This window comes from Bubalus kerabau, chromosome 19 (genome assembly GCF_029407905.1).
Source record: "Bubalus kerabau isolate K-KA32 ecotype Philippines breed swamp buffalo chromosome 19, PCC_UOA_SB_1v2, whole genome shotgun sequence".
In the NCBI taxonomy this organism is placed as follows: domain Eukaryota; kingdom Metazoa; phylum Chordata; class Mammalia; order Artiodactyla; family Bovidae; genus Bubalus; species Bubalus kerabau.
Genome location: NC_073642.1, coordinates 56,085,263 through 56,100,475, shown reverse-complemented (window position 1 = coordinate 56,100,475; position 15,213 = coordinate 56,085,263). Strand labels below are relative to the sequence as shown.

General features: G+C 41.1%; 3 protein-coding genes across 13 annotated transcripts in view; 1 reads left to right on the top strand and 2 right to left on the bottom strand.

Moving 5' to 3' along the window:
* The window catches only part of WDR76 (WD repeat domain 76), a 54,186-nt gene extending 53,037 nt beyond the window's left edge, over positions 1 to 1,149 (bottom strand). For 2 of the 10 annotated variants that reach the window (XM_055556255.1, XM_055556256.1), the window contains exon 1: positions 978 to 1,125. Coding sequence is in view for 2 of the 10 variants with exons in the window: in XM_055556252.1 (XP_055412227.1) it covers positions 1,050 to 1,112 (63 nt within the window). In the remaining 8 variants the exon portion in view is untranslated. The other 8 variants (XM_055556258.1, XM_055556260.1, XM_055556257.1 and 5 more) reach the window with 6 other exon arrangements.
* A 12-nt stretch (positions 1,150 to 1,161) lies between these two features.
* On the top strand, positions 1,162 to 12,528 carry MFAP1 (microfibril associated protein 1). Its single transcript, XM_055556266.1, has 9 exons — positions 1,162 to 1,425; positions 4,970 to 5,189; positions 6,291 to 6,420; positions 6,690 to 6,877; positions 7,615 to 7,723; positions 7,827 to 7,987; positions 8,906 to 9,065; positions 11,666 to 11,755; positions 11,849 to 12,528. The coding sequence occupies exons 1-9, from the start codon at positions 1,347 to 1,349 to the stop codon at positions 12,029 to 12,031; spliced, it is 1,320 nt and encodes a 439-aa protein (XP_055412241.1). The 5' UTR covers positions 1,162 to 1,346; the 3' UTR covers positions 12,032 to 12,528.
* Positions 12,529 to 13,815: 1,287 nt separating this feature from the next.
* On the bottom strand, positions 13,816 to 15,164 carry HYPK (huntingtin interacting protein K). Of its 2 annotated transcripts, XM_055556278.1 has the most exons (4): positions 14,880 to 15,164; positions 14,501 to 14,556; positions 14,101 to 14,152; positions 13,816 to 13,967 (listed from the first exon to the last, which is right to left on the bottom strand). In XM_055556278.1, exons 1-4 carry the CDS (start codon positions 15,039 to 15,041, stop codon positions 13,872 to 13,874), a joined length of 366 nt encoding a protein of 121 aa, XP_055412253.1. In that variant the 5' UTR covers positions 15,042 to 15,164; the 3' UTR covers positions 13,816 to 13,871. The 2 variants fall into 2 exon arrangements, with proteins under 2 accessions (XP_055412253.1, XP_055412254.1); XM_055556279.1 differs by lacking the exons at positions 13,816 to 13,967; positions 14,501 to 14,556 and having other exon boundaries at positions 14,093 to 14,152; positions 14,880 to 15,149.
* Positions 15,165 to 15,213: the final 49 nt, after the last annotated feature.

Sequence of the window (15,213 nt, the reverse complement as noted above, 5' to 3'; positions counted from 1 at the left end):
TTCAAGACTTTGCTCACACTGTCCCTTCTCTCCCTACACAGAAGTTATACCTTTTCTACAATGCATGTGTTCTACCAACTAGCCTGTTTTTTTTAACACGATCCACCCAGAAAATTGGGTCTATTTGTTCCTATTCTATAAACCCTTTCAGTTCAGTTCAGTCGCTCAGTCGTGTCCGACTCTTTGCAACCCCATGAATTGCAGCATGCCAGGTCTCCCATTGGAGAAGGCAATGGCACCCTACTCCAGTACTCTTGCCTGGAAAATCCCATAGATGGAGGAGCCTGGTGGGCTGCAATCCATGGAGTCGCTAAGAGTCAGACACGACTGAGCGACTTCACTTTCACTTTCACCCATAGGAGGAGGGAATGGCAAGCCACTCCAGTGTTCTTGCCTGGAGAATCCCAGGGACGGGGGAGCCTGGTGGGCTGCCGTCTATGGGGTCACATAGAGTCGGACACGACTGAAGCGACTTAGCAGGCCTCCCATTAAGGCTTACTAAATAAAATTCAAGTTCCTGGAGGACACGAGCCTTTTAACAATATTCCATATTCCTTAGAGAGATCTAAGTGATGTAAACACAAGTGCTTAATAATTACTTACGGACTCATATACAAACATTCCAGCCAGGAATATGTTATAATAGGCAGTCTCCAGAAATGGACAGAACTGGAACGCTTAATAGTGTTCGGATTTCTTAATAGTGTTCGGATTTCAGACATTATTCTAAGCCTCTTGGGGGATTTTTTTTTCTTGCCACTGGCCTAAATTACCACCACTTGCCCTCAAGTGACCAAAAAATACCTTACCACAATCCGCTCAGCCTCATCAACTGAGCTAATCAAGTGCTGTTAACGGGATTTCTATTCCAATTAAACTCTGAGCTTTCAAATTTGACAGTCTTTACAAACTGCAGTTCATTATCTCCTGAGTTTCATTATTCATCACTACCCTGTAATACTCGGGTTTAGACCAACCTAACGAACAAAACCTTAACTTGAGACTTCCCTCGTCGCAGGATCTTAACAGCAAATCCCAGTGGAACCCACTTCCGCCGGGACGACGAGTACAAACACTGCGAGACTGACAATGCCAGGGCAGCCTACGAACATGCGCAGTAACAGACTCCACCTTCTAGTCGTAGGCGTCTAGAAGTCCTCCACAATCCCACAATCCTCTGGTCGTATACTTCCGGTTATTCTAGCTTAGCCGTAGGTGGTGTTTCTATCAGTCGCGCCGCAGTTTGCAGTGGTCCTAGGAGGAGAGGGTTTTATCTGTTCGTTGACGTTGTAGCTGTTCACTTTGAAATCAGTCGACTTTCGGGAGTCACCGACGCTGTCGTCAACATGTCTGTCCCAAGCTCACTCATGAAACAACCGCCCATTCAGTCAACGGCTGGGGCCGTCCCGGTTCGCAATGAGAAAGGTACTGTGTTGAGCGGTTTTCCAGTCGGATCTTATCTCTTTCGTCAGCATATTCCAAACTTACCCCGGGCCCAGCACCTTATCCCCAGCGATCCTTAAGACCCTGCCCCTGTTTCTTCTACTTTCCCTGTCAAAATCGGATCCGATCGCGTTGCTACTTAGAACTCATCTCGTTAGTAGAACCTGTGTGCTCTCTCCTCCACCAATAAGTTAAGCTAATATAGTGAATGCCTGCTATTTGCGTGGCGTGTGTGGCATACATTTTGTTGTCCATTGTCTGTTTATGGTGCTTTTATAACTCGTATCACTGTAATTACGTGTCCACCTCCGTCTGCTACATCGTAAGTTAATAACCTACTTGAGGCAGGAACTCTATCTTAAAACTTTTTATCCCTTTCAGCCATCGCAGTGACTGTATTAGTTAAATTGAATATAGAATGGTGTAAAACAGTGGTTAAGGAACTCATAGTCTGTGAGATGTGTAAGAAGAGGCACATTCTGAACAAGTTTATGGTCTTTCCCACCTATAAAACCTGTCACATAGGTGATATAAACGAAATGCTTTGGGAGGTCAGAGAAGAAATAATCTCTTCAGATTGGAATATTTAACTTGATCTTTAAAGGATGGGTAGGATTCTAATGAGTGCAGATGGATGAAGGAAAACTGTACTTGTTTGGGGAGTCAGACTGAAAGTCTGAGTTTTTTCAGTAAAGTATTTGGAAAATAATGTCAGTTCTTTTTATCTTTTAAATATACAGTATCTATCTTTGTGCATTCTGCCTTTTGTTGTTTTTTTCTTAAGTCAACATGACTTTGGAGAAGTGTCCTTTGGATACATGAAGGTCTTATTCATTCATTTTAACTGCTTGTTGTTTAGTTGCTAAGTCCTGTCTGACTCTGGGACTCCATGGGACTGTAACTCACCAGGTTCCTCTGTCCTTGGGATTTCCCAGGCAAGATTACTGGAGTGGGTTTCCATTTCCTTCTCCAGGGGATCTTCCCTACCCAGGGATAGAACCGGTGTCTCCTTCATTGGCAGGTGGATTCTTAACCTCTGAGCCACCAGGGAAGCCCCTTTAACTGCTTATAAGTTCCATTGTATAATTAAACCACAGTTTGATCCCTGTTGAGGGACATTTAGTTGTCGTTTTGTTACTTTTTTTCCTTTTACAAATAGTGCTTAAACATGTCTCTTTAGTACACTTGTGTAAAAATTTCTACTAGGGTAGTGTGAATCTACATTGACACATCATTTATCATTCAGTCGGTAGTTTACATTAAGATTCACTCTGATGTACATTCTATGGATTTGGACAAATGTATAGGGATATATATCCATCATTATGGTATCACACAGTATTTTCACTTAGTAATATGCATTTAAGGTTCCTGCATGTATTTTCATGGCTTGATAGCTCTTTTTGTTTTGTTATTGCTGAGTAATATTCCATCATCTGGATGTACCATAGTTTATTTATCCATTTACCTCGTGAAGGACACCTTGGTTGCTTACAAGTTTTGGCAGTTATGCAGGTTTTTGTGTTTTGCTCCTTTGTATAAATACCAAAGAGCAGAAATTAGATCATATGGTAAGAGTATGCTTAGTTTTGTATGAAACCACCAAATTATCTTCCAAAGTGGTTGTGCCATTTTGCACTCCCACCAACAATAAATCAGAGATCCTGTTGCTCCACATTCTTACCAGCATTTGGTATTGTCAGAGCTCTAGATTTTGGCCATTCTGTGTGTAGCAACATCTCATTGTATTTTTTTTTTTTTAATTTGCATTCCCTGAAGACATATAAGGGCCTCCCAGGTAGTTTAAAAAAATACTGCCAATGAAGAAGACAAAGGTGTGATCCCTGGGTGAGGAAGATGCCCTGGAGGAGGAAATGGCAACTCACTCCAGTATTCTTGCCTGGAGAATCCCCATGGACAGAGGAGCCTGGCAGGCTACAGTCCGTGGGGTCGCAAAGAGTCGGACACAACTAAGCCACAGAGCATGCACGAAGACATAAAATGTGGACCATCTCTTCACATACTTATTTGCCATCTGTATATCTTCTTTGGCAAGGTGTCTGTTAAGGTCTTTTACCTCACCTTGTTCTTCAGAATTGTCTCGGCTCTTTTTGACTTCCTGTTCTTCCGTATGATTTTAGAATCAGCCTGGGGACAGCTCTTAATGAAATTACATTAAAATTATAGAGCACACATTTATTGATTTACTTGGGCACAGTTGCCATCTTCTCATCTTTGAACATGATACATTTCTTCATTTATTTTGATCTTTTATATCTTTAAAAAAATTATATATTTTTCCTCCTATAGCCTCACACATCACTTGTTGAATTTACTTCTTAGTATCTTATAGATTAGTTGCTATTGTAAATAGAATTTTTAAACTGTATTTTCTAATTATATGTAGCCAATGTACAGGTACATTTATTTTTATCTAGCATTTATACACCTTTCCACTTGTTTTTAAGCTTCTCTGGTTATCTTGTATTTTCTACGTAAGTAATCATATTGGCTGCAAATTGTGGCAGTTTCTTCCTTTTTAATTCTTACCTTTTATCTCTTTCTTTTCTTATTGCCCTGAAACCATAATACAATGTTGATTAGAAGGTATGATAGGGACAACCTAACGATGCCTACTGTTTTTTAAAGGAGTGCTTCTAATATTTTATCATTAAATATAATGTTTGCTGTATCTATTGTTAAGATTGTGTGACTGCAAGTATATAAACTTTAAAAAGTATATTACTTTTTCCCCTGTTAATTTTCTAAGGTTAAGCCATCCTTGTAGTCCTGGGCTAAATTTTAATTATGTCCCTATAGCTTAGAGGGGCTTCTTGGTTAGTTTTTATGTTGCCTGTATCTATGTTTGTAAGTGAAGTCCACCTAAAGTTTTCCCTTGAACTGTCCAGCTTGGTTATCCAGGTTGTATTCCTCTTAGAAAATGTGTTGCTTAGTTTTCACTGATTTTCTGTTCATTGGAATTGTTGGTATTTGTAAAAGAAATATAATCTACTCTTGCAGGTTTGGTAGCACATAAGCTAAAAGAAAAGGTAGAAATAAAGATTAGAAGATGGAATTATGTGGTAATAGATTATATAAAGACTGCCAGAGAAATACCTTGAGGAACTAAAAGAATGACTGAACACTATTTTAATTTTATATTCCGACTGAAGTCACCCTTACTGTGTGCTGGGCACTGTTAAACAAATAATTCACTTAAGCATATAAACAGGTGGATGTAGTCTCCCTATTAGGAGGGACTTTGTATTGTTCCACTGCCCACCCTTCCTCCACTCATTGTACCCAAGCTAAACCTCATTATTAGTTTTGGTGTTCACAGGAACGCCTTCTCATGCCTTGGCCTTTGTAGGAAAAAGATGTAGTTGAATAGATGGTTGGGTCAGGGCTCCTTCTCCTGCTTGGACTTGGTTTGCCAGGAATACAGGGCTTTTTTACCTGGAAAGGCCAAGGGTTGAGGGACACTGGGAAAGAGGTTACTGAAACGTAAGTTCTGTTTCTTACCCAGGTGAGATTTCGATGGAAAAAGTGAAGGTAAAACGTTATGTGTCGGGAAAGAGGCCAGACTATGCCCCTATGGAGTCCTCAGATGAGGAGGATGAAGAGTTTCAGTTCATTAAGAAAGCCAAAGAACAAGAAGCAGAGCCCGAGGAACAGGAGGAGGATTCATCTAGTGACCCTCGGCTGCGGCGTTTGCAGAACCGTATTAGTGAAGATGTGGAGGAGAGGTAATGACGAGGGTTATGTTATCCTGGGCATGAACCCAGCAATAACTGCTAATACTTGAGTTGCACTTCCTGTGCACCAGGCACTGTTCCTGGTATATTACTTTAACTAATTGTTGTAATCCACATAATGACTTTATGAGGGTATGATTATCCCCATTTTTACAAGCCAGGAAACTAAAGCAGAGTGGGGTTTGGAAAATGATTCATTAAGGGGATTGAAAGCACAGATCGCTGGTTGGTTTGTTGAGGGGTCTTTTTTGCACAGAGATGTTTTCTAAAATTTGAGAAATTGATCTTTTCCAGGTAGTTATTCTAAAAGCTAAGGAGGAGAAATGATACTGATAAAGTAGGAGAAAAGGACTGATGAGTGGTCTCATGTCAGAAAGGGACCCCTTCCAACGAGGGATTTTTATTTTGTATTGACTGAGACATTACCTTACAGAGTAGCCAAAGGTTCCCAACTTTCACAGTTCACATAGTCTCAGGAGTTTTTTCACAGAGCCTCTGGGCCCAAACAATTCTCTTTATTAAGTAGTTAGAGCTAAGTAATTTAATAAATATTTATGTCCTAGCAACTTAGGTACTTAAAAACTTTAATACCTATAAAAGAAAAAACATTTTTATTTCATTTTTACATAACCACAATTACTTTTGCGGTTTGTGTGCCTCTTGGGCACTAACTTCTCAAACCTTAGAGTCACATTGGCACAGTCACTCATTTCCTGTTCTATATTGACTTTCATGCAGAACTTGCTTTTTATCACAGCAGCCCAAAAAAAGTTTTATAAACACACAATACCATTGAAAGGAAACATAATGTGATCTGCCGTTGAAACTCAACTACTTTGAGCTTTACAGTATATCCCAGTGCACCCATCTAAGCTTGGTACAGTGCCCCAGTGTGCCTCAGCATACATGTAATGTTTTAGATCCAACTTGACTATTTCTTCTGACACTGAGTTAGTTTCTTTAATCTGCACCTCAGTTTCCTCATCTCAAGGCTTCAGTACTAATAAAAGGAAACATAATGTCCTGGTGCTCTGTGACTAAGGAAATGTCCTTTTTGTGAAGTTGGTATTACAGTCGGACACTGTCTTTCAGATTGGCTCGACATCGGAAAATAGTGGAGCCTGAAGTGGTTGGAGAAAGTGACTCCGAAGTAGAAGGAGATCCTTGGCGCATGGAACGAGAAGATAGCAGTGAAGAAGAGGAAGAAGAGATTGATGAAGAGGTATGATTAAGGAAAGTGGGAAGTTCTTTCTGGGTGGAAGAAGAAATTAGGGCCAGTGCTCCTTTGTTGAGGCCTTAGAAGCGCAAGATATCTGCTTTTGGCAGAAGTCTGATCCAGTGTTCCCTACTTGTTTTGGATAGGATTGAAATAGAGTGGTACTAAGTTGCATTTACTCAACCAGAATTTATTGAGCTTGATGAGGTAAGAATAAAAAGCAACCGCACAGCACAGGCCATTTGGCTGACTGGTTTGGACATGTAACTTGATAGGAAATAGAGCGGCGCCGTGGCATGATGCGCCAAAGAGCACAGGAGAGAAAAAATGAAGAGCTGGAAGTCATGGAGGTGGAAGACGAGGGACGTTCTGGGGAGGAGTCCGAATCAGAGTCTGAGTATGAGGAGTACACAGACAGTGAGGATGAGATGGAGCCTCGCCTTAAGCCAGTCTTCATTCGGAAGTAAGTATTTCACAAACCAGGCCTGAATCCACATAATTACTGCTTCCTGGGTCTGAAGACGGAAGCCTCTTCTCGCTCATGCTCTTCTGAAATGTAGGCACTAAGTAAAAATCTTCTGCCCAGTGCCCCAGCTCAGCAGAGCATTTGCTGAGGAGTATCTTGGTGTTGGGCTTCCCAAGTGGCTCAGTGGGTGAAGAACCCACCTGCCATTGCGGAAGCCATGGGTTCGATCCCTGGGTTGGGAAGATCCTCTTCCAGGGGGAAGAGGCATGGTAACCCATGGCAGTATTCTTGCTGAAGAATCCCATGGACAGAGGCGCCTGGCAGGTTACAGTCCATGGGGTCGCAAGGAGTCAGACACAAGTGAAGCGACTGAGCACACACACACGCATCTTGGTGGCAGTCTGAGTTCATTTTCACATCTCCTTTTCCACTTAAAGAAAACACACTTGCCAAGGTCTTATTTTAAATACAAAATCAAGCTTAAGAGCAAATTCCTATTCCTTTCCTAATGGCTAGAAATCCTACAGTCCAGCAGGTTTCTTGATATTCAGGCAGTTCAAAGATAATGGAATTTTGATGTTCTAAAGACTGGAAATGATTCCCACTTTTAGCTCTTTGCAAATAATAGAGCCAGAGACCATTTGGCTTTGTCTGGTTTGAATGAGACTTGATTTAGGGAACAGAGAGCACTACTCTAAGGACTTTGGGCAATTAACAGGACCTCTGTGCTGCAGGAAGGACCGGGTGACGGTTCAAGAACGTGAGGCTGAAGCATTGAAACAGAAGGAGCTGGAGCAGGAGGCCAAACACATGGCTGAGGAGAGGCGCAAGTACACACTCAAGGTGCTGGGCGTGGCTGTGAGGATTGAGTGTGAGGAGTTGTGTGTTTCGGTCTGTCTGAGGGAGAATAAGGAAGTCCAACCGTTGAATTGTTCTCCCTATCCAGATTGTAGAGGAGGAAACCAAGAAAGAGCTGGAGGAGAACAAGCGGTCTCTGGCTGCCCTGGATGCACTCAATACTGATGATGAAAATGATGAGGAGGAATATGAGGCCTGGAAAGTTCGGGAGTTAAAGAGAATCAAGAGGGACAGAGAAGACAGAGAAGCGTGAGTAACAGGATGAGCTTAGAGCGTAATACTACTGGGTGGTCATATTCCTAGTAGGGTAGCTCTTAGGCTCCACACCTACTGTGAGTTCCATTCTAGCTTTCTTTAGGGTTCCTACAGCTAGGTGTGTTCCCCATAACTGGAAGGTGGCTTATTATAATAAAATCAGGAAAGAGAAACACATTTTGTCAGTGTTTCTCCATGGTAAGAGTGCAGCTGATACTCCCTTTAGTAGTTTCCTAGTAGACACAAACTAGTTAACTACCTGTAATCAGTTTTCTGTTGTTGCATAACAACCCAACCCAAAAGTAAGTTGACGTTAAAACAATTATTTCTCACAATTTTGTAGGTTGCTATGCAGTTCCTCTACCACACTCAGTTAGACCAAAATCATCTTGGAGCTGCACCACCCAATTCCTAAAAACTACTAGGAATGCTTTTTTTTTTTTTGAAGAAAAGGGACTTATGACTCTCTACCCCCTAAAAAAGGTTAAAACTGCTGTAATCTAGTTAATGATGGTGACCCTTGGTTTGTGATATGTAAGCACATTATTTAAAAAATACCAGTCAAGTCTTCTACAGAATTTAATTCTGATTTTTTTTTTTTTTAAACAAAGAAGGCTCTTCAGGGAAGGGAAATTCGTAATGTTATAAAATCAAGCAGTAGTGGTATGTCTGAACCTCAAAAAGACTAGAATAAACTTTCAGAAGTTTGCAGTACCAGGTCTTGCGAGTGTAATGAAGACTACCTGACCTTTTCATTTATTAAACTTCCAATCTTAATTCCTTAACAGATAGTAACTAGAATCAATGAAGATAAATAATGCTTGAAAGGAGGTGGGACTGTGTCATATTCAGATAACTGGGTCTTTATGAAACTAAAAGGAAACTAATAAATAGTTTTCATTCTCTGAACAGACTTGAGAAGGAGAAAGCAGAAATTGAACGAATGAGAAACCTAACTGAGGAAGAGAGGCGAGCTGAGCTTCGGGCAAATGGCAAAGTCATTACCAACAAAGCTGTTAAGGGCAAATATAAGTTCCTACAGAAGTATTATCACCGGGGTGCCTTCTTCATGGTAAGAAGTGAAAAGAGACTGGAATAACCCCCATTTTCCTCATCCTGGGATGTTACTTCTACTTACCAGTGGTCAGCTTTCTTATTTGCTTTTTGCCTGTGAAGAATATAAAATCAGAGGAAAGCATTGGCAGCAGGATTTCAGAAATGGCAGCAACTGTTCCCTTTTGGCCCCAGCTCTCAGGAGGAAATGATGTAACAGCAGAATTGAGGAAGTGAAACAGAGAGTGATCTAGACTAGACTAGACTAGACGATTTAGGTCCCCCAGATCACTTAGATATCATTTTTCATAGCTGAGAGATTTTGATTATGAGAAAACCAAGCTCTGCAAAGAGCTTTACATTAACTCATGTTTGGGTGATTTAAGTTGAATTCACTTCCTTCTCAGCGGACAGAAAGTGACTAAATCTGACCCAAAAGTTGTTAATTATCTAACCATTATTTGTAATGCCATGATCTCTGATCTTTATATAAGTCAAAACAGCAGTCTGTTAACCCTGTATAAAATGAAAAGGACTGCTTCCAAATTATTTGGATTAGCACTAGTGGTAATTCCTTAATAGAGAGATAGCAGGAAAGGAAATGGGAGAATTGATGACATTTATTACTCCAATGGCATGTGGTTTGTTAAATTATTTCCTGATATTAAAGAAGTTTGTATCAAAAAGTAATCTAGCTTTTTGAGATGTTGTTTAGCAAACCTTAGTATCTCCACTGCAGCTAAATTCCTGCCTTTTGCTGTAGATACCAGTAAAATTGTAACACTTTAAAAAATTGTAAAAATAAGGAGGATTCCTTATTCTTCTCCCACCAAAATCAGTCTTATCTAGTCAGCAGGAAATATTTGCTTATTATGTAGTTTTCCAGCCCACGTAGCTTTCTAGATAGGAGTCAGTGGAGATTATTAATTACTTCTTAGATTGCTTCAAAGTCATAAAATATCATTGCTTTAGCATTTCAACAGTTTTAATAATCAAGCTCCTTAGAGAACCAGTGCATTCCTAAGATACATAAGGAAAGGTTCATGTGAAAGTCTTTTGGTACACATACTCAAATATCAACTCTTCTCATCTGGACGAGGAGGGTGAAGTGGAAATAGCGTCTGAGATTAAATGAGGGACTTTTAGGCTCTAACAAGGAGAAAAATTGGTCTCATGAAAGGCCTACCTTTAAATTGGGCCTTTCAAGAGCTGATGGGAAGAGAGTATCCCAAAACTGTTCAGTTAAAGGATTCAGCTCTTCCGTGAAACTTTCCTTAAGATGGTACTGTTTTAATTCTTTCAGTACATATGTTTATGGTCTGTATCATAACATTATAGTTGTATTTATATGTTGATTTGAAACTATTCTCTATAGTTGTTTTATACAGTTCATTAAGTAAACCTTTGAGCATTTAGTGTATGAAGGGTAGTACTGTTTAACACAGCCATAGCTCCTTGCCCTCAGAAGGCTTACAATCTAATAATAGAGCTAAGGCAAATACATACTGTAACATAAGGAAGAATGAACATACTAAAGGACTTCTGAAGAGAGAGGTGTTATATTTGGTAGGATTGAAAAGGATATCAAGGAGATGACATGTAAGATGTATAAACTTCCTGACATTCAGTGGTAGGAAGATATTCCATGTAAAAGAACCAGAAGAAATGGAGGCAGAAAGTATCGTCTGTCAAGGCAAGGAGTACATTAAGGCTATGTAGCATTTGGCCTTGACTAGTACACAGAGGTGGAGAAGGCAATGGCAACCCACTCCAGTACTCTCGCCTGGAAAATCCCGTGGACGGAGGAGCCTGACAGGCTGCAGTCCATGGGGTCGCACAGAGTCGGACACAACTGAAGCAACTTAGCAGCAGCAGTACACACAGGGATTATGCTTATTTAATAAAACAGAGAACCTCTGAAAGTTTTTGAGCAGGACAAAGGTATAATGAAGATTGTGTTTTAGGAAACAAAACACATTAATTTAAAGAAATGTGTAAGGTTGATTGCAGGGAAAAACTGTAATAACCAAATAAAGAGAATCTAGAGAGAATGTTGGTCCTATTACAGAAATTAAGTCAGGGAGAGGCTGATTTGGAAAATTTCAGGGATGTAGTTTTCACTTTAGTTGTGAGTTTGAAATCCCAACAATACCTAAGATATATATTGGGCAGTAGAAGAATCAGGATTGGAGATTTGAGAGGCCTGTATGAAGTTGAAATCATGTGAGTGAATGAACATATTGAGTGAAAAGAAGATAACCAACCTTCAGGAAATAGCTACATTTAAGAAGGAAAAAGACAACACAAAGGAAAACAAGGAGTATCATCTCCTTAACTTGATGTAAGCTTTTGGTCCAGTAGGTTCAATGCCCTCTGGTTTCTTTTTATCCTTTGTTGTACAATTTAATGAATTTGTAGTTTGAGGGACTTCCCTGATGGGTCCAGTGGTTACAACTCTGTGCTTAAACTGTAGGGTGGGATGTGGGTTCAATCCCTGGTCAGAGAACTAAGCTCCCATATGCTGCCCAAATAAATAAATAAAAATAATTTTAAATGGTTTAAAAAATGAGTGATACATGAGAAATAAAACCACAAGACTGATAAGACTCTTTTTTACAGGATGAGGATGAAGAAGTATACAAGAGAGATTTCAGCGCACCTACCCTGGAGGATCATTTCAACAAAACCATTCTTCCCAAAGTCATGCAGGTATGGGGAACCTTAATGACATGAGAGAAAAGGAACATATTGAGGCCGGACCATGATAAATCTGGTGATATAACTCATCATCTATCCATACAGGTCAAGAACTTTGGACGCTCTGGTCGTACCAAATACACCCACCTCGTGGATCAAGACACCACCTCCTTTGACTCAGCATGGGGCCAAGAGAGTGCCCAGAATACAAAGTTCTTTAAACAAAAGGCAGCCGGGGTACGAGATGTATTTGAACGGCCATCTGCCAAGAAGCGGAAAACTACTTAGAGTTCAACTACTTATTCTTCCAGCTGTTGGACACAAGGGGAAATCTCAGCATCTGGTCCTTGATTTGTTTTTACTACTATTCACATGGCCCCTGTATCTGGCCTGCTGAACCTACTGCCATACTTGTGGCACTGGGCAAACCCAGTGTTTGAAAGTGCTTTGTGAGGTTTGGACTCATGCTGAGAAGCCTGCAAAAAAGCACTGTCCAGGTAGGATTAGAGGCTCCCACTTAGGACTATTTCTGAGAAATCTTGAATGTCATTACTGCTCTGGCTTCCCATATTCACTTGGGACTGTTCCAAGTTTCTTCTACCAGCTCTGAGCTTGGGTTAGAAACATGGATGGGCATCTAAGTGGACAATGTATTATTTCTACCTTACAGGAAATCTAAAGTCATTGAAAACCTGTTTTGCATTTTTGGGTAAATTTTTCTAGGCAAACATACTTTTTGATCCATTTATGTGCAAGTGTCAAGAAATAAAAAAATCATACACCAAGAGGTTTTTTTAGCATATCAGAAACAAAATGTGCAAGCTGACAAATATCTATTAACTAAGATAAAAGACAGCAGGGAGTTGTCAGGCAAAGGATGTTTCACATTTTAATCATACCCTTTCATCTCAGGAATAAGCACAGATGCAAGATAAGCTATATTGTAAGTGGCACCTAGATTTATTCCATGAGCAAATATGTGATTGTCACTGCTGTCTAAATCATAGCTGTATATAGAACAAAATAGGACACACAAAACACGGAATCCAAGCGCACACCAGTACCTGCTTGCCCGGGTCATGTACCAAGGAGGGCACAGTGCTCTTGAGCTGGAATGTAGTGACATCATGCTGGACATCACTGGCAGAGTTACATTTTTCATTTAATATGTACTACATAACCACCCTGCATACGGCAGAATATTAGGAGGCCTAGGGGTTATAAAGAATGACATTTAACCAGTGGGAAGACTTATCTCTATATTGCATTTAAAAATGAGAAGGGCAAGGTCTTTTCACAGTCTTTAAATGCCGCACTAGGAGAATCATCTGTAAATCCCTAAACGTCCTAGAATAAAAATGAGTGCAAATAATTACTATGAAGTAATAAACACAAAGATGTATATAAGTCACTGTTGTATGTGCCAGCAGATACAATCCAAGAATTATCCTAGAGTCAAAATGCAAGTCAGAGCTACTCGCCTGCTCATCACTTCTTACAAGAATCTATCAGATATGTATTGTTTTACAGCTGAGGAAACAGAAGCTTAGCAAGGGTGACTTGGCCAAACTTGATCAACTTTTAAACTGCTTTCTCTCTACGTTAGAAAATGCAATCTTAAGGTGTAAGTGCTGTGGTTCAGAATTAAAATATTAAATCAATTAAAATCTTTTCATAAATTAATTCTAAGACATAACCTTTGATAATTTATTGAAGTTACCATGTTCCCTGTAACTCAGTTACTGTAACTCACAGTGGCTTATGAACTGGATTGGTGACTTTTATCTGTATACAGTGACTCCTAGACAGGTGTTGGCCTTTCAGCTATTGGTGAGCTACCCTAGAGACACATGCCATGGGGTAAACTTTACTGAGCCAATTAGTGCACCTTGAATATTGCTGAGAATTCGTCATATGAATGAGCCTGGTCTGCTACCTAACATCTGAACATGAATTACTCTTCTACTCTGATCCTCAACATAGGTTCATTAAGGGTTATACTCCAAGATGTAAACTTCCCACAGTAAAATAAAATATGTATCATACTTGGTCCAAAATGATAAAACTGAAACTTAAAAAGACATCTTTATTGAAATAAGTTAATCCAGTGGGCCTGAGAAAACCCAAATCAGTTGGTTAGGGCAATAAGAGCTTCCACCACGTTGCCCATGTGTTCCCTCAAGCTCCGTTCTGCTGCTGCTCGGGAGATCTCCATCTCTGTCATCTGCAGGGAAAGGATCAATGATTTTACCGAAATCTCCTGGGCAATAAGGTGCCAGCAAAACGTGAAGACTCCACTTGTTCAGAAACAAAAGACATACTCCCCACCCAGACAGTAGTTAGGCATTCCTACTCACTATCAGCTCCAGATCTTCCTTCTTGATGGTGACTTTTGCCAGTTCCTTCTCCCTGAAAATATTCAGGTACTTTAGTCCTCATTTTCTACCTCCACCATAAACTCCCAGAAAGGATCATGCGCAGTTGTGCCTTACAAATAAATGACTTGATAAACACTGTTGACTGAAAATACAAAAGGACTCCCCCTCGCCTAACATCCCATCCCACCCCATCCTCCGGAATATTTATAGCAGGCAAGTGTTGCCAGGAGGCCTTTCCTTCCACCAACAAAACAGTAAAGTTGTAAATCTTAGGTCTTCAGAAATTGGTGATAGAGCTGAAGAACAACAGTACGAAGTACAAAAGCCTAACGATGCCTTTTTTGTCTGGGATATAGTGGGGTGGGTAGGTAAGACTTACCGCTCCTGTTTGGCTTTCTGCTCCCTGGACCGTCTATCTCCAATCACGGACATGGCCTATGGGAAAGACATATCAAGTTACTGCTCTGCTACTCACAATTCCTAACAATCTAAAATACCAATAACAAGCGAGTGAAGTGTGGATTCACAATGACGAGCGTACTAGGAACCCGGGCCTATGTTTAGTTCACTTCTGTGCACCTGAGACCCATTTTAAACCCCATCTCCATCAAGCGGAGAGGCCCAATGACGGTTCAGTTTCCCTCTCGCCTCCTCCCACCTGCGGGATGCGGGCCCCTCCTGGAACCAGGCTTGCAGTGTCGGCCTCCTAGCCCCGTCTGCTCTCATCCAGCCCAGACACGCTGCCCGGCCAACCTCACCGTCTCCAGATTGGAACTCTGGATCTCCTTCTCTTCCGCATAGTCGGTGACTCGCTCCAGGTCCGCCGCACCACTGTCATGCTTCCGTGGCTTCTCCGGAGGCCGCTCCGGACCGCTCGTCTCTGTCTCCAACTCCAGCTCCACGTCCCCCTCCGTCGCCATATCGATCCCAACGCGCAGCCCCACGGCCGGCCCCGCCTTAGAAGGACTTCCGGCAACTACCTCGCAACTTCCGCCGGGATGGCGGGGAGGCGGGGCTGGCCCTGGGCCACACCTTCTTTAGAGCGCTGGTTCTAGAAGCTTCAGCAAGCAAAGCAGTTCGTTTTTCAGACTT

Excerpts from the sequence above, each read along its gene's own strand:
- HYPK (XM_055556278.1), bottom strand. The coding sequence starts at position 15,041 with ATGGCGACGGAGGGGGACGTGGAGCTGGAGTTGGAGACAGAGACGAGC. Across the intron at positions 14,153-14,500 it reads CAGAAAGCCAAACAGGAGCG|GGAGAAGGAACTGGCAAAAG; the intron begins GTAAGTCTTACC and ends GAATATTTTCAG. Across the intron at positions 13,968-14,100 it reads AGGAAGATCTGGAGCTGATA|ATGACAGAGATGGAGATCTC; the intron begins GTGAGTAGGAAT and ends CTTTCCCTGCAG.
- MFAP1 (XM_055556266.1), top strand. The coding sequence starts at position 1,347 with ATGTCTGTCCCAAGCTCACTCATGAAACAACCGCCCATTCAGTCAACG. Across the intron at positions 6,421-6,689 it reads AAGAAGAGATTGATGAAGAG|GAAATAGAGCGGCGCCGTGG; the intron begins GTATGATTAAGG and ends GTAACTTGATAG. Across the intron at positions 11,756-11,848 it reads TTCTTCCCAAAGTCATGCAG|GTCAAGAACTTTGGACGCTC; the intron begins GTATGGGGAACC and ends CTATCCATACAG.